Here is an 18376-nt window from a genome sequence, read left to right as displayed (position 1 = left end):
TTTTTTTTGAGATGGAGTTTCCCTTTTGTCACCCAGGCTAGAGTGCAATGGCGCCATCTAGGCTCCCTGCAACCTCTTCCTCCAGAGTTCAAGCAATTCTCCTGCCTCAGCCTCCTGAATAGCTGGAATTACAGGTGCCCAGCACCATGCTGGCTAATTTTTGTATTTTTAGTAGTGATGGGGTTTCGCCGTGTTGGCCAGGCTGGTTTCAAATTCCTGGCCTCAGGTGATCCTCCCGCCTTGGCTTTCTAAAGTGCTGGGGTTATAGGCATGAGCCACCATGCCTGACCTAATTTGTTTTAACTACAACGTCTCCAACAAGTAGGTCAGTGCTAGCACAATGTAAGTACATAGTAAATATTTATTGAGTGAATGAGCCAAAGGAACTGCTCCCTCAGTGGTGATAACCTGACATGGAAGATGTGCCACCCTCTATCCAGAAATTATTGTTCTACATCTTTTTAATTTTTTATTTATTTATTTATTTTGGTATTTTTAATAGAGATGGGGTTTCACCATGTTGGTCAGGCTGATCTGAAACTCCTGACCTCGTGATCTGCCCGCCTTGGCCTCCCAAAGTGCTGGGATTACAGGTGATCCACCTTGCACAGCTTATTTTTATTTTTATTAAGGTTCATTTGTATTCTAGGTTTCTGTTAGAACCCTTCTTCCCTAATATGAATCTTCTCGTTTTCAGGCAATTGGCTGTGGTATTGTAGAAAGCATACTAAACTGGGTGAAGTTTAAGGCCCAAGTCCAGTTAAACAAGAAGTGTTCAGCTGTAAAACATAACAGAATCAAGGGAATTCCCAAACTTGATGATGCCAATGATGCAGGTATATATTTAATAATGTTTCCAAACTTTAAGTCTTACAGTTGTTATTCATTAACGGTATACCATGGATATTTATTCAACCTGTTTCCTATTATGGAACATTTAGGCCATTTTTAATTTTAGCTTGTTATAAATAATATTGAGGTGATCATTTTGGAGTAAAACAAGAATGTTTACATCATGATCTATTACCTAACAAATAATTTTACTTGTTATATATTGTAAATTATTTGTGTTTTATCACAAGGCTATAAACAGTATGTTCAAATTAGTATATTTAAGGTTGAACTAAATGTGCTAATATTAACTTGTGTATTTTTATTTTAGGGGGCCGAAACTCCACTGAGTGTACGCTTATCCTTACTGAGGGAGACTCAGCGAAAACTTTGGCTGTTTCAGGCCTTGGTGTGGTCGGGAGAGACAGATATGGGGTTTTCCCTCTTAGAGGAAAAATACTCAATGTTCGAGAAGCTTCTCATAAGCAGGTAGAATATAAAACTATCTAAACCTAGTTTATAATTGAAGACTTTATGCTTATATTTTCCCTCATTGGGCTTTTTGAAACATCTTTCAGTTGGATTTGTGATTATTTTGAGAAATTGGATATATTGTAGCCTATCTTTTTTAACTCCACATGCACGTAGTATTTTATTCTTTGAAGATTGCTTGTAAAACATTGCACTGAGTCAAACTGAAAGATAAAGTTCAAAATAGTTTTTAAAGGATGTTAAAACATATGTAATGACCGTCCACTGTACAAAATCTTGATCTTAGAGCTTATGATACATCCAGTTGGCAGTAGCACCAAGGTTTTCCAAATAGCCAGTCATCATTTTTCTCTTGTATGCATAGACTGCTTCTGATTAGCTGCCTTCTGCTTTTGTTGCATGAGCTCAGAGTCCCTCTGCTTTCTCTGAGAGGTAGTCAAGCTATCCTCTTTTCTTTTTCCCTTGCTAATTTCCTGGGTTTTCTTCATGTTTTTCTGGCGGACAAGTTCTTGTTGATTTTCACATGCCATGCTGCTCACCGACGAATCCTAGAAGAGAGCAACTTGGAAAAGCAACAGCTCCCTGGCACACTGGGCTGCCGTCACCACCGTCGACCAGGAAGGCTGAGCCTGTGTGGGCCCTCTGCCCGGCAGCACCCCCACTTTGCTCTGCCAGTGGCCTTGTAGCCTGTCTTAACAGACCTTTCTGACTTAGTGTATAAGCTAATAATAGCTCAAAATACTGGAGCTCAAGAAAATCGAAGCAACATATACTGTTATATTTCTTTGTTCTTTTCAAATGTATAAACAAGACATTAATTTTTTTGGTATATATGTCCATTTCAGATCATGGAAAATGCTGAGATTAACAATATCATCAAGATTGTGGGTCTTCAGTACAAGAAAAACTATGAAGATGAAGATTCATTGAAGACTCTTCGTTATGGGAAGATAATGATTATGACAGATCAGGTCAGATTTGTTATCAAATTTTTAGATTGTTCAACTAAATTAACCATGTCTTAGTTACATTTTTGTTTTTGGCCATGAAATAAATTACAATTACTAGGCCAGGCACAGTGGCTCATGCCTGTAATCCCAGCACTTTGGGAAGCCAAGGCTGGCAGATCACAAGGTCAGGAGTTCAAGACCAGCCTGGCCAACACCGTGAACCCCACGTCTACTAAAAATACAAAAATTACCCAGGCATGGTGGCACATGCCTGTAATCCCAGCTACTCAGGAAGCTGAAGCAGGAGAATCCCTTGAAACCCAGGAGGCAGAGATTGCAGTGAGCCGACATGGTGCCAATGCACTCCAGCCTGAGTGACAGAGCAAGACTCCATCTCAAATAAATAACTTAAACAGGAGATTTATTCATTATCTCTAATCAGATATGCTTATATCATATGTATGTTAAAATACAGGTTAAGTGTGTCTGGATTTGAACAGACCTTTTTTAATTCCCATAGAAAATTTGGCAAATTGCCAGTAAGTCAATGATAATTTTTTTTATTTCTGAACAGTTCTTTTTTTATTTGTTTGTTTGAGATGGAGTTTCACTCTTGTTGACCAGGCTGGAGTACAGTGGCTAAATCTTGCTCACTGCAATCCCCACCTCACGGGTTCAAGCGATTCTCCTGCCTCAGCCTCCCAAGTAGCTGGGATTATGGGTGCCTGCCACCATGCCTGGCTAATTTTTTTATTTTTAGTAGAAACAAGGTTTCAACATGTTGGCTAGGCTGGTCTCAAACTACTGACCTCAGATGATCTACCTGCCTCAGCCTCCCAAAGTTCTGGGAATACAAGTGTGAGCCACCAAACCTGTCCTAAACAACTCTTTTGAACTTTGGCTTCAAATATTTCTAGGACCAAGATGGTTCCCACATCAAAGGCTTGCTGATTAATTTTATCCATCACAACTGGCCCTCTCTTCTGCGACATCGTTTTCTGGAGGAATTTATTACCCCTATTGTAAAGGTATGCTAATTAATAAGATACCATAATGGATATTTTAAGGCCCTACTCCTCAAACCTGGATATACATATATAATAAGCCCAGTCATATGTAATGGAATGCAGGGGACCCCACAATGTACAAAGCCATAGTCATTGTTTTTTATCACAGGTATCTAAAAACAAGCAAGAAATGGCATTTTATAGCCTTCCTGAATTTGAAGAATGGAAGAGTTCTACTCCAAATCATAAAAAATGGAAAGTCAAGTATTACAAAGGTTTGTAATGAAATCCATATAGAACTTCTCACTTTATTACATACTCTGTACAAGACTGTATGAGGAAAGTTAGTATTCTTGGTTTTATAGGTTTGGGCACCAGCACATCAAAGGAAGCTAAAGAATACTTTGCAGATATGAAAAGACATCGTATCCAGTTCAAATATTGTGGTCCTGAAGATGATGCTGCTATCAGCCTGGTACATACGTTTAAGTTGTATTTTATATATACATTTCAATTTTAGAAATCACTTCTTTAGTCAATTGAAACATTTACATTTTTGTATAAGAATGTTTTATAGTATAGAATGTTTCCAGTAAGCATATCCCAGAGATGGAATCAGATATTTCAGAAAATTTTGATTTTGGCTGGGCATGGTGGCTCACTCCTGTAATCCTAGTACTTTGGGAGGCCGAGGCAGGTGGATCACCTGAAGTCAAGAGTTGGAGACCAACCTGTCCAACATGGTGAAACCTCATCTCTACTAAAAATACAAAAATTAGCTGGGTGTGGTGGCAGGCGCCTATAATCCCAGCTGCTCAGGAGGCTGAGGCAGAATTGCTTGAACCCTGGAGGCGGAGACTGCAGTGAGTCAAGACTGCGCCATTGCACTGCAGCCTGGGCAAGATAGTAAAACCTCAGGCTCAAAAAAAAACAACAAAAAAAGACCAAAAGGCCGGGCCAGGTGGTTCACACCTGTAATCCTAGCACTTTGGGAGGCCAAGGCAGGCAGATCACCTGAGGTCAGGAGTTCTCTACCAGTATGACCAACATGGAGAAACCGTGTCTCTACTAAAAATACAAAATTAGCTGGGCATGGTGGTGCATGCCTGTAATCCCAGCTACTTGGGAGGCTGAGACAGGAGAATCACTTGAACCCAGGTGGCGGAGGTTGCAGTGAGCCAAGATTGTGCCATTGCACTCCAGCCTGGGCAACTAGAGCGAAAATCCATCTTGGAAAAAAAAAAAAGAAAACAGAATTTTTGTTGTTTTTCTGTTGTTTGTTTGTTTGTTCTTTGTGGAAGGATACATGGAACCTATTAGTACCAGTGACATCTTTTTCATCCTTAAATGTGTAGGCCTTTAGCAAAAAACAGATAGACGATCGAAAGGAATGGTTAACAAATTTCATGGAGGATAGAAGACAACGAAAGTTACTTGGGCTTCCTGAGGTAAAAGTGTTAAATATATCCCACAAAATGGACTGTTTGACTGACCTTTTGGTATTGATAATATAGCAAATTAAACTTAACTGAATAGTTATTTTAGTAAAAATTTGAAATGATAGAATCGTGCAGCAGCTAAATTTGCTTTATCTTTAAAACAAAATATTTCTGTATTCTATATTTTATAAAGACTTAATAATTATAGAAATAATTCTAAAGGTTTCTTTGTTTGATTTTTGTGTTGAGCATTGTTAAGCATTTGTCTTATGTAATACTGTTTGGTCCCTCAGGATTACTTGTATGGACAGACTACCACATATCTGACATATAATGACTTCATCAACAAGGAACTTATCCTGTTCTCAAATTCTGATAATGAAAGATCTATTCCTTCTATGGTGGATGGTGAGTTCCACTTTGTTAGTCTGTTTTTATTATAAGATGGAAATCAAATTCCCAAAAATGGATAAATTGAGGATACTTAACGTTTGCCCTTATTTCATTTTAAAGGTTTGAAACCAGGTCAGAGAAAGGTTTTGTTTACTTGCTTCAAACGGAATGACAAGCGAGAGGTAAAGGTTGCCCAATTAGCTGGATCAGTCGCTGAAATGTCTTCTTATCATCATGGTGAGGTAAACACACAATCCATGTTTCCAGAAAGCATTGTATCTTCAGAAATACCTGCATAGTCAGTCTCAAAATAGATTTGGTGAAAGTATAAGGTCATATATTCATAATAAAGAACAAGTTAGTAAAACCTATCAATCAGTAAAACTGCTTGCCCTTTGATTTCTGAAGATAATATTCCTTCAGGGATACTCATAAATCTGCAAAGGTCTACATTTAAAGATAGTTAGCATGTGTATTATAACTTTGTGATGTCAAGATTTAGACCTCCACTGATTGGCAAATTGTCATAATAAATTGTGACACATATATGCATGGAATCAGTGCTATAATTTCAGTAAAACTGCACTGACACTGAGGAATATCGATGGTCTATTGTCAGGTGAGGAAAAACAGAGGCAGAATAATAACTAAAAATGTCTATAAGAATATGCTGTAAATTGTTCACTTTAGTTATCCCTGGGAATTGGAAAGGGCAACTTTCAATTTTTAAATATGTCTGAATTGTTTGACTTTACACCAACACCAACAGATACTCCTTTTTTATTTTGTGATTGCTTTTTGCATTAATTATGTAAAACAGTTCTAAAGAACTGGATTGCCTACAAGTTTCTAGAAATTTAAATACAATGGTTGTTTTGTTGCTTTCAATCAAAATATAGTGGGGATACAATAAATGTTCACCCAACAAACATTTGTTGAATGCCTGCCATGTACCAGGTACATAGAAATAAATAAAAATAATACGTTTCTTATCTCCAAGGTATAGTAACAATTTAATCAGAAGACCAATATATCTACACAGCTATAGAATAAAGTGATACATGCTAGAATAGAAATGAGCAAAGCATTGTAACACAAAGGAGGAAATATTTCATTTTGCTGAGGATAAGGAGAGGAACTCTGCCTTCAAAGTTGAGCGGGGTTTAATAGATAGAATTATTGGAAGGCAAGAGCCCTGAACTTGAGCTAAAAGTCGTAGGTTCAAGTACTACTTCTGCCATCTATTAATATGAGGAAAGTCACTACACAACTAAACCTCACAAAACGTTACTGGATTATAGTGAGGTTTGGTCATAATAATGTATTTGTATTAGTAAAAGCCTCAGCTTAATAAATCTTTTTTTCCCCACAGATGTCACTAATGATGACCATTATCAATTTGGCTCAGAATTTTGTGGGTAGCAATAATCTGAACCTCTTGCAGCCCATTGGTCAGTTTGGTACCAGGCTACATGGTGGCAAGGATTCTGCTAGTCCACGATACATCTTCACAATGCTCAGGTAGGTATGCTTTCACTTTCTGGTGAATTGCCATTTCCAGTTTTGAAACAATGTGAGATTTAGTTGACTAATAATACAAAAACTCCGTTAATCAGAAAATACTGGCTTCTAGTGGGCAAAGGCCGGGGTGAGGCTTATAAATACCCTAACATACACAGGAAAGCCCCCTCATAACAAAGAATTATCCAGTGCAACATGTCAGTTATGCTAAGACTGAGAAACCCTGATGTAGAGTTCGGGACTGAGTAAAGAAAACTTTGATTCTTCTAAATATCACTATTGAAATTTTACTCCTTTACAAAACTATGGAGAGTACATTATGAATGGCCAATTTTCAGCTGTCATCCCAGTCACCCTTTCAGTGGCATTCAACACAGTTACTAATTGCTCCATCCTTAAAACACCTTATTTGGCCTCTATGACAGTAGACTTCTCTGGTTCTCTTCTTCCTTATTAGCTTTCTTTGCTGGATCCTTCTCACCTTCCCAACTTCTAAATACTGGTTCATCCTAGGGCTCCTTCATCAGATCTCTTTCTACTATTTCTACTCAGTTCCCAAATAATCTCACATTTATCTGGTCTATACCTTTAAATTTCCAGTCCTGGTCTCTCCCCTGAACTCTCAACTTTTATGTCTGACTGCCCTCTCAACATTTCCCACTCAGATATCTAGTTAAGTATCTCAAACATAAGTATCTAAAACCAAATCTTCAGTTTTCCTTTCTCAGTAAATGAAATGCCATCCTTCTAATTCCTCAAGCGAAAAACCTTGTCACCCTTGACTCCTTTGCTTGACACTTACATTCAGTTCCTCAGCAAATTTTATGGGCTCTGCACTGGAAAAATACTAAGCCACCCCCATCTCATCTAAACTATTGCAATATAATCTACCGTCTATCTTTTCTTATAGCAGCCAATTGTTTTTTTAAAAAAAATAAATCACTCCACCTGGGCACAGTGGCTCATGCCTATAATTCCAGCGGCTTGGGAGGCCAAGGTGGGCAGATCACGAGGTCAGGAGTTCAAGACCAGCCTGGCCAACCTGGTGAAAACCTGCCTCTACTAAAGATATAAAAAATTAGCTGGACGTGGTGGTGCACACTTGTAATCCCACCTACTTGGGAGGCTGAGGCAGGAGAATTGCCTGAACCTGGGAGGCAGAAGTTGCAGTGAGCCGAGATCATACCATTGCACTCCATCCTGGGTGACAGGGTGAAACTCCCATCTCGAAAAAAGTAAAAATAGGTCACTCTGATTCAGAGCCTTCAACTACTCAGAGTAAAATCTAAAGACCTCTTTTAGCTAACCAGACATTATGTGATCCATGTCCCCACCTTCCATATCTCTTGATTCCTTCTCATACCATCTCTTCTCCAGCCACACTATCCTCAGCCTATACTCAAATACACTAAGCACATTTCCTCTTCAGGGTCTTTTACTTACTGGTTCCTTTGCCTGCAACACTGCTTCTCTAGATATCCATATGGCTCGGTCCCTCAGTTTCCTTCTTTCTTTTTTCTTTTTTGAGTTTTGCTCTTTTTGCCTAGGCTAGCACGATCTCAGCTCACTGCAACCTCCGCCTCCCAGATTCAAGCGATTCTCCTGCCTAAGCCTCCCATGTACCTGGGATTACAGGTGCACACCACCACAGCCAGCTAATTTTGTATTTTTAGTAGAGACTGCATTTCACTATGCTGGCCAAGCTGGTCTTGAACTCCGGTCCTCAGGTGATCCCCCTACCTTGACCTCCCAAAGTGCTAGGATTACATGCTCGAGCTACCATGCCTGACCCCCTCAATTTCTTTTCTCTGCTCAAATGTAATCTTATCAGAAAAGGCATAACTTTCTTTCGTACCTCTTCAGTCACTTTCTTACTTTTCCTTCTCAGTATTTAGCCCACCACCTAACAAAATGTATGTTCATTGTCAAATCTCTACTGGAATGTGAGCTCCTTGAGAATTGAGACGTTATGTACCTAACACGTAGAAAGTGCTCAGTAAATATTATTAAATGAGTATTAGTCAGCAAGTAAAACCAAGATAATTTTCATATATAAGTATGAGATAACATATGTCCTTTTCATAAAAGCTGTGTCAAATTCAGTATTTTTAAAAAATTATATTATTTGATTCTTTTCTTTAGCTCTTTGACTCGGTTGTTATTTCCACCAAAAGATGATCACACATTGAAGTTTTTATATGATGACAACCAGCGTGTTGAGCCTGAATGGTACATTCCTATTATTCCCATGGTGCTAATAAATGGTGCTGAAGGAATCGGTACTGGGTGGTCCTGCAAAATCCCCAACTTTGATGTTCGTGAAGTTGTAAATAACATCAGGCGTTTGATGGATGGAGAAGAACCTTTGCCAATGGTAAGTATTCTGTGTGTGTTATAAGAGCTTTACTTTTCCTTGGGTTTCAATTGAGTAGATTGTATAATTAAAGAGGATGCAAACATAAAATTTAATTTCATACTTCATACTTAGATTTATTGTTACACACTGTTGTGATTTCTGTCTAGTATAACATTTAGGAAACATTTTTTTTTAAATGCCAATTCAGCTTCCAAGTTACAAGAACTTCAAGGGTACTATTGAAGAACTGGCTCCAAATCAATATGTGATTAGTGGTGAAGTGGCTATTCTTAATTCCACAACCATTGAAATCTCAGAGCTTCCCATCAGAACATGGACCCAGGTAAATAATTGTGGATTTCTTTTTTAGTTTTGTGATCAAAAGAAACACTTTTTGTATTACTGCTTTTGACTATTCAGGAGCCTATATTTTAGAAACTTCAGGATTATTTATTTCTTTAGACATACAAAGAACAAGTTCTAGAGCCCATGTTGAATGGCACTGAGAAGACACCTCCTCTCATAACCGACTATAGGGAATACCATACAGATACCACTGTGAAATTTGTTGTGAAGATGGCTGAAGAAAAACTGGCAGAGGCAGAGAGAGCTGGGCTACACAAAGTCTTCAAACTCCAAACTAGTCTCACATGCAACTCTATGGTATGTATTTGTTTTGCGAGATGTACATATGTTTCAATTTATATTAAAGATTAATATCTGGCTCACGCCTGTAATCCCAGCACTTTGGGAGGCTTGAGGTGGGTGGATCACGAGGTCAGGAGTTCAAGACCAGCCTGGTTAATATGGTGAAACCCCATCTCTACTAAAAATACAAAAATTAGCTGGGTGTGGTGGCTAATGCCCATAGTCCCAGCTGCTTGAAAGACTAAGGCAGGAGAATCACTTGAACTCAAGAGGTAGAAGTTGCAGTGAGCCAAGATGGTGCCATTGCACTTCAGCCATGGGCAACAGAGCAAGACTCCGTCTCCAAAAAAAAAAAAAAAAAAAAAGATTATTATCAATTTTAAAAGTATATCTTATCTTAGTCTACCTTTATAAAGTTTAGCCAATTTGTCTATTCTTGGCTCTGATATTGTTTTCCTTTGCCAGGTGCTTTTTGACCACGTAGGCTGTTTAAAGAAATATGACACGGTGTTGGATATTCTAAGAGACTTCTTTGAACTCAGACTTAAATATTACGGATTAAGAAAAGAATGGCTCCTAGGAATGCTTGGTGCTGAGTCTGCCAAACTGAATAATCAGGCTCGCTTTATCTTAGAGAAAATAGATGGCAAAATAATCATTGGTATGTTTTGGTAATAATAACTGCTTACTAAAACTCTAGTTATGCCAAACTTTCTTTAAACATTTTTGGTGAGAGTAATGGTGGAGAGAGAGTCAGAATCCATTTAATTCACCTAGTCACTTATGCAAAGATTTCTTTTAAATATCTGATTCGATATTTATAGTTTGAAAGAGATGGTGTTTCCTTGATTGAGCATCTTGAGAAATCAAGATTTAGTTGACAATTAGACATGAGGAGAATAGAAAGCTAGAAAATCTTGCATAAACTGATTGATCAAGAGAATAATAGTACACTAATCATGCTACAGGAACAGAAAATAAAAGAAAAGATAGTAAGTCTAATGGGAAAAAAAGCAGGAAGATTATAAGTGGCTTATACTGTCTGGGTGTGGCAGCTAACACCTGTAATCCCAGCACTTGAGCTGTTGAGCTAGGGAGGTCAAGGCTGCAGTAAGCCTAAATAGTGCCACTGCACTCCAGCCTGTCAAGAATGACAGAGTCCCTGTCTCAAAAAAAAAAATTAAAGATTTGATCATAGCCTGATATATGATTTGACTGCCCCCTTGTGGTAATTTACATTTGTCAGTGGTTTAGGAATACTTGCCTGTATACCCGAATGTACAAATTTGTGCAAGACTAAGTTTAATTTCCAGTTTTAAACTTTTGACTGGTAAAACCTTATCCCTTTCCTAAAATAATACTCAAAATCATTATCTCTACTTTTTTTTTTAAATAGAAAATAGGCCTAAGAAAGAATTAATTAAAGTTCTGATTCAGAGGGGATATGATTCAGATCCTGTGAAGGCTTGGAAAGAAGCCCAGCAAAAGGTAATCTTGGTTGGCACTTTTCTATATTGTTTAAAGACTATGTATTAAATAATGCTTATGTTTCACATTTTCTAATAAGGCTACATTTTATTTCATCCTTTAGGTTCCAGATGAAGAAGAAAACGAAGAGAGTGACAACGAAAAGGAAACTGAAAAGAGTGACTCCGTAACAGATTCTGGACCAACCTTCAACTATCTTCTTGATATGCCCCTTTGGTATCTAACCAAGGAAAAGAAAGATGAACTGTGTAGACTAAGAAATGAAAAAGTGAGTTGGTGGTAGGATGGTACATGCTGCTTAGTTTTGTTCTAATGGTAAAAGTAAAAATTATGTGTTGCATGAAAATGCTGCTTGTGTACATATATTAACTCAATTTTGAAATTATGAAGGAACAAGAGCTGGACATGTTAAAGAGAAAGAGTCCATCAGATTTGTGGAAAGAAGACTTGGCTGCATTTATTGAAGAATTAGAGGTGTGTAGTTTATAATGCTCATGCTAGAATTTTTATTAATGAAATAATGTATTCTGCAGTATACCTTTGTCAAGATAGTTCACAATTGGCAATAGAAAGAAAATAAGAGGCATAAAGATAAATCCAAAATAATGTATAAAAGAACAGATCATTGGCCAGGTGCAGTGGCTCATGCTGATAATTCCAGCATTTTGGGAGGCTGAGATGGGCGCATCACTTGAGGTCAGGAGTTCAAGACCAGCCTCGCCAACATGGTGAAACCCTGTCTCTACTAAAAATACAAAAATTAGCCAGGCATGTTGGTGTGTGCCTGTAGTACCAGCTACTTAGGAGGCTGGGGCAGGAGAATTGCACTTAAATGTGGAAGACCACCAACCCAGTCCCCCAAGTCGGCTGAAAAGGACAAAGCTGCTGCCAGACGTGGTGGTTCACGCCTGTAATCCCAACACTTTGGGAGGCTGAGGCAGGTAGATCACCTGAGATCAGAAATTCAAGACCAGCCTGGTCAACACAGTGAAACCCCATGTCTACTAAAAATACAAAAAATTAGCCAGGCATGGTGGCGGGCGCCTGTAATCCCAGCTACTCAGGAGGGTGAGGCAGGAAAATCTCTTGAACCTGGGAGGCGGAGGTTGCAGTGAGCCAAACTTGCACCATTGTACTTTAGCCTTGGCAACAAGAGTGAAACTCTGTCTCAAAAAATAATAATAAATAAAAAAAAATTTTAAATAAAAATAAAAAAAGGATAAAGCCACTGGGTGTGGTGGCTCACGCCTGTAATTCCAATGTGCTATGGGAGGCTGAAGCAGGAGGATCACTTGAGATTAGGAGTTCAAGACCAGCCTGGACAACAAAGCAAGACCTCATCTTTACAAAATTTTTTTTTAAATAGCCAGGCATGGTGGTGTGGGCCTATAGTCTCAGCTACTCTGGAGGCCAAGGTGGGAGGGTCACTGAAGAACAGGAGTTCAAGGCTGCAGTGAACTATGATCATTTAACCATGTACTCCAGGCTGGGTGATAGAACATAACTCTGTCTGTTTAAAAAAACAAAAAACCTTATTTCTTAAATTTAACATGCAAATTTATATTATTGCACTTCAGTATAGATGCCTAGCTCATTTTAATCACTTGATTGGATAAGTGTGCATCACTTGCTTTCATATTTTATATGTGAATTTATACATATATATGTATATACATGTTTTATTCTTAATTTCTCCCTTGTTTTCCTCAAAAAGGTTAAGTGGTAGAATCAGGAAAAAAACCCAGTCTTCTGTCTCCACACCTGCCTTTTCAAGGTGTGCCTTAATTACATTTTCACTATTGTTGATAGTATACTAGGTTATGGAACAATTTATCACGAGTTTTTAAGATGTAACAAATGGAAATCAGCTTAACTATGGCCTTTTAGATGTTGTAGTGTTTTTGTTAGCATATAAATTTGCTTTCTTATATCCCTTCTATAGGCTGTTGAAGCCAAGGAAAAACAAGATGAGCAAGTGGGACTTCCTGGGAAAGGGGGGAAAGCAAAGGGGAAAAAAGCACAAATGGCTGAAGTTTTGCCTTCTCCATCTGGTCAAAGAGTCATTCCACGAATAACTATAGAAATGAAAGCAGATGCAGAAAAGAAAAGTAAAAAGAAAATTAAGGTAATACTCTTGTGGCTCACGCCTGTAATCCCAGCACTTTGGGAGGCCAAGGTGGGTGGATCACTTGAGGTCACTAGTTGGAGACCAGTCTGGCCAACATAGTGAAAATCCCATCTCTACTAAAAATACAAAAAATTAGCCAGGCATGGTGACGGGCACCTGTAATCCAGCTACTTAGGAGGCTGAGGCAGGAGAATCGCTTGAACCCAGGAGGCAGAGGTTGCAGTGAGCCAAGGTTGCACTACTGCACTTCAGCCTGGGCAACAGAGAGAAACTCCATGTCAAAAAAAAAGTAATACTCTTGAAAAAATTATGCATAAAATATTGATGCATAGCTCCACTTAAAATTTTTAAAAACATAAGATTTCTAATCCCATAGTTCAGAATTTATTTTATATCCAACCCTAACTTTCCTATGTACCTGGTTTTTTAATGTATAAATATCTTGAAAAAGTCATACCTGTACCTTTATTCAGAGCTGCCCAAAGAAAAAAGCACTCTTTGACCCTATTTATATTTGACTATATATTTATATATTTGACTGTATCTTTCAAATAAGTTGGCAAAACTTAACCATTTTTGTCTTGCTTTCTTTTAGAATGAAAATACTGAAGGAAGCCCTCAAGAAGATGGTATGGAATTAGAAGGCCTAAAACAAAGATTAGAAAAGAAACAGAAAAGAGAACCAGGTATTACAGCATTTTAAGGAAAATAGTATAAAGTGAAGATTAAATTGTGTTTCTTACCTGGGACGTTCCACATAGATGTTCAAAACCTTTTTGTTGAATTGAGAAACCTGAAAGAAGATTGAATTCTACTTGGACCTCTTTAACATTGTCCTTGGAATTTGCTTCATTTTAGAAAATATTTTATAATGAAATAGTTTGTTAATTTGAACTCCTTAATTGGGATCTAAGAAAACACCCAGTTTATTAGATTTCATTTTCTAGCCAATTATGAGGTTCTAGTATATAAAGTTTCTTAAGGAAAGTGACTACATGTCAGTCATGTTTGTATTATAGTATCTCTAGAGTATAACATATAGGTAATATAGGTAATGTTCACTCAGTGAACTAAATAGAATTAACAATTCTGTTAATCATTTGATAATGACTACTATCTACTTTTTTAAAAACATCTTTATTGAGATATTCACATACCAAATTTGTCCATTTAACATATACCATTCGGCTGGGCACCATGGCTCATGCCTGTAATTCCAGCACTTTGGGAGGCTGAGGCAGGAAGATCACTTGAGGTCATGAATCATTTGGACCCAGGAGACAGAGGTTGCAGAGAACCAAGACTGTGGCATTACACTCCAGGCTGGGCGACAGAGCAAGACTCCAACTCAAAAAAAAATTATAAAAATATAAAGTTTACCATTGATTGGTTTTAGTATAATCACAGAGTTAGTACAATTTGTCACCCCCTAAGAAAACTGTACTCATTAACCATCACTTGCCATTTGCCACCAACTCTTCTCCCCACTAGGCAACAACTAAAAAATCTATCTCTAGATTTTCCTATTCTGGACATTTCCTGTAAATTGAATCTATAATATGTTGTCTCTTGGAGCTGACTTCTTTCACTTAGCACAATATTTTCAAGGGTAACCCATGTAGTACCCGATGTATTCATTTTTTGTTGTTGTTTTGTTTTGTTTTTTTGAGACAGACTCTTGCTCTGTCACCCAGGCTGGCATGCAGTAGTAGCAAGATCTTGGCTCACTGCAACCTCTGCCTGCTAGGTTGAGGCGATTCTCTTGCCTCAGCCTCCTGAGTACCTGGGATTACAGGCCCGCACCACCACGCCCAACTAATTTTTGTATTTTTTTTTTTTTTCCTTTTTTTTTTTTTTTTTTTAATTTTTTTCTTTTTTTTTTTCTTTTTTTTTTTTTTTTTTTTTTTTTTTTTTTTTTTTTTTTTTGAGACAGAGTTTCACTCTTGTTACCCAGGCTGGAGTGCAATGGCGCGATCTCGGCTCACCGCAACCTCTGCCTCCTAGGTTCAGGCAATTCTCCTGCCTCAGCCTCCTGAATTTTTGTATTTTTAGTAGAAACAGTGTTTTACCATTTTGGCCGGGCTGGTCTCAAACTCCTGACCTCAAGTGATCCACCCACCTCGGCCTCCCAAAGTGCTGAGATTACAGGTACAAGCCACTGAGCCCAGCCAGTACTTGATTCTTTTTTATTGCTAAATAGTATTTCATTGTATGGCTATGCCACATTTTATCTGTTCATTAGTTGATGGGTTTTTTTGTTTCTTTTTTAATTGAGGCGGAGTCTGTCTCCAACTGCACTCCAGGCTGGAGTACAGGGGCACAATCTCAGCTTGCCGCAACCTCTGCCTCCCAGGTTCAAGTGATTCTCCTGTCGCAGCCTCCCAAATAGCTGGGATTACAGGTGTTTGCCACCACGCCTGGCTAATTTTTTTGTATTTTTAGTGGAGATGGGGTTTTGTCATGTTTGCCAGGCTGGTCTCAAACTCCTCACCTCAGGTGATCCGCCCGCCTTGGCCTCCCAAAGTGCTGGGGTTACAGGCGTGAGCCACTATGCCTGGCCTGTTTTTACTTTTTGATGATTGTGATTAATACTGTGAGCATTTATGTACTGTGCAAGGTTTTGTGTGAACTTAAGTTTTCATTTCTCTTGGGTAGATACCTAGGAGTAGAATAGTTGAGTCATGATTATTCTATGTTTAACCTTTTAAGGAACTGCTGAACTGTTTTCTAAAGCAGTTGCACCATTTTGCATTCCCACCAACAGTGTATGAGGATTCCTGTTTCTCCACTTCCTCACCAGCATTTGTCGTCTTTCTCTTTGATCCTAGCCATTCTAGTGTGTATGAAGTGGTTGGTATCAGCCTCCCATACTGTTGGGATTACAAGCATGGGCCACTGCGCCCAGCCTTGATGATGTTTTTTGAAGCACAAATTTTTAATTCTTATGAAGTCCAGGTTACCTATTTTTTTGTTATTGCTTATGCTTTTGGTGTCGTATCTAATCTTTTGTTAAACTGAAAGTCATGAAGGTAGGCCTCTGTGTTTTATTCTTAGCATTTTACAGATTTAGCTCTTAGATTTAGGTCCATGATCCACTTCATATTAGTTTTTGTATGGGGTATGCGGAAGGTGTCCAACCTGATTCCCTTGCCTGTAGATATCCAATTATTTCAGTACCATATGTTAAAAAGACTTATTTCCACAATGTTTGTCTTCACCCTTGTCAGAAATCAATTGATTATAAATGTTAAGATCTCTGTCCTTGAGTATGTACTTTTTTTGAGACAGGATCTCACTGTGTTGCCCAGGCTGGTATTGAAATCTTGGCTCAAGCAATCCCTCTATTTCAGTCTCCCAAGTAGCTGGGACTATAGGCGCTCACCACCATGACTGGCTAATTTCTAAAACTTTTTTGTAGAGACAGTCCTTTTTTTTCTTTTTCTTTTTTTTTTTCCTTTGAGACAAGATCTCACTCTGTCTCCCAGGCTGGAGTATAGTGGCATGATCACAGCTCATATCCTCAATCTCCTAGGCTCAAAACAATCCTCCTGCCTCAGCCTCCCTAGTGGCTGGAACCACAGGCACACTCCACCATGCCCGCTAATTTCTGTATTTTTTGTAGAGATGGGGTTTTACCATGTTGTCCAGGCTGGTCTCAAGCTCCTGAGCCCAAGTGATCTGCCTACCTCACCCTCCCAAAGTGCTGAGATTACAGGCGTGAGCCACCACACCCCACCAAGATGGGGTCTTACATCTTGCCCCAGCTGATCTAAAATCCCTGGGATCAAGTAATCCTCCCACCCCAGCCTCCCAAAGTGCTGGGATTACAGGCATGAGCCACTGTGCCCCAGCCACATTATATTTATTTGTGAGATGAAGTGACCAAGCTACATGCTCCACAAAAACAGGGATCGTGTCTGTTTCTTTTCATCGTTATATTCTCAGAACTATCACAGCAGTCAATAAATTTGAAGGATGGATGGATGATAGATGGAGAAAAGTGAGTCTAAGAATATATAAAGGTGATTAATTTCTATCTCCCCTCTAGGTACAAAGACAAAGAAACAAACCACATTGCCATTTAAACCAATCAAAAAAGGAAAGAAGAGAAATCCCTGGTCTGATTCAGAATCAGATAGGAGCAGTGATGAAAGTAATTTCGATGTCCCTCCACGAGAAACAGAGCCACGGAGAGCAGCAAGTAAGGAAAACTAAAAGAACATTATAGATATGCTGTAGGAGTTGAATGGCCAATATTCTTCAGGGTACTTTGCCCCCAAAATTACTATATCTTAATAGAGCAATAAATTATGCTAAAGCTTTGAAACACTGAAGCATCTTTCAGGAGATTAAAAGCTAAAATATTCATGAAATGTTTATTTCGACCTATAAATTAAATGTTTCTCCTACTACCCTCTGATTTTTTTATATATGTATGTTTTTTCTAGCAAAAACCAAATTCACAGTGGATTTGGATTCAGATGAAGATTTCTCCGATTTTGATGAAAAAACTCAGGATGAAGATTTTGTCCCATCAGATGCTAGTCCACCTAAAACCAAAACTTCCCCAAAGTAAGTATCTTATCTAATACGGGTTTTGTCATGATTGTTTCTAATATATTCTTTTTTGCTTAACGCACTTAGAATTGGTTGTCAGGATATGTATATTTTTTTAATTCTAGACTTAATAACAAAGAACCGAAACCACAGAAAAGTGCCATGCCAGGTATGTATTTAAGTAAAAGTATTGAGACATCTGTCTTACTGGGATACTCAGATCCAACTGGGTTCTAATCCTGCCTACATTATCCAAGTACTTCCTTTGGAAATAAATTTGAGTTCTTATTAACATTATGTTAATATTGTTTAGTTTCACATATAAATGGGTTCTGCATTCAATATACTAAAAGTAATTACAGTGTTAGCCAGGTACTTTGCTTTGTGCTAGAGATACAAAAAAACTGTTCTTGCTGATAAAAAATTTAGAAATTAGGCCGGGCGCGGTGGCTCAAGCCTGTAATCCCAGCACTTTGGGAGGCCGAGGCGGGTGGATCACGAGGTCAACAGATCGAGACCATCCTGGTCAACATGGTGAAACCCCGTCTCTACTAAAAATACAAAAA

General features: G+C 38.4%; 2 protein-coding genes across 2 annotated transcripts in view; one reads left to right on the top strand and one right to left on the bottom strand.

Moving 5' to 3' along the window:
* The window catches only part of TOP2A (DNA topoisomerase II alpha), a 30733-nt gene that overhangs the window by 8909 nt on the left and 3448 nt on the right, over positions 1–18376 (top strand). The window contains exons 11-32 of the mRNA XM_017497141.2: positions 698–836; positions 1163–1320; positions 2169–2294; positions 3191–3301; positions 3450–3555; positions 3646–3755; positions 4636–4728; positions 5013–5127; positions 5233–5354; positions 6485–6633; positions 8776–9007; positions 9198–9332; positions 9452–9652; positions 10103–10298; positions 11034–11125; positions 11229–11393; positions 11516–11599; positions 13068–13250; positions 13849–13939; positions 17302–17454; positions 17702–17825; positions 17936–17979. Coding sequence (XP_017352630.1) covers positions 698–836; positions 1163–1320; positions 2169–2294; positions 3191–3301; positions 3450–3555; positions 3646–3755; positions 4636–4728; positions 5013–5127; positions 5233–5354; positions 6485–6633; positions 8776–9007; positions 9198–9332; positions 9452–9652; positions 10103–10298; positions 11034–11125; positions 11229–11393; positions 11516–11599; positions 13068–13250; positions 13849–13939; positions 17302–17454; positions 17702–17825; positions 17936–17979 — 2929 coding nt within the window. The remainder of the gene's footprint in view (positions 1–697; positions 837–1162; positions 1321–2168; positions 2295–3190; positions 3302–3449; positions 3556–3645; positions 3756–4635; positions 4729–5012; positions 5128–5232; positions 5355–6484; positions 6634–8775; positions 9008–9197; positions 9333–9451; positions 9653–10102; positions 10299–11033; positions 11126–11228; positions 11394–11515; positions 11600–13067; positions 13251–13848; positions 13940–17301; positions 17455–17701; positions 17826–17935; positions 17980–18376) is intronic.
* Positions 1467–1853, bottom strand: LOC108281525 (small EDRK-rich factor 1-like). The gene has a single exon (XM_037727395.1). It carries the CDS (start codon positions 1851–1853, stop codon positions 1665–1667), a length of 189 nt encoding a protein of 62 aa, XP_037583323.1. The 3' UTR covers positions 1467–1664.

Source organism: Cebus imitator, unplaced genomic scaffold (assembly GCF_001604975.1).
Source record: "Cebus imitator isolate Cc_AM_T3 unplaced genomic scaffold, Cebus_imitator-1.0 Scaffold228, whole genome shotgun sequence".
Lineage (NCBI taxonomy): Eukaryota > Metazoa > Chordata > Mammalia > Primates > Cebidae > Cebus > Cebus imitator.
The sequence above is the reverse complement of the archived record's forward strand: the minus strand, read 5'-3'. Positions and strand labels throughout refer to the sequence as shown.

Excerpts from the sequence above, each read along its gene's own strand:
- LOC108281525 (XM_037727395.1), bottom strand. The coding sequence starts at position 1,853 with ATGGCATGTGAAAATCAACAAGAACTTGTCCGCCAGAAAAACATGAAG.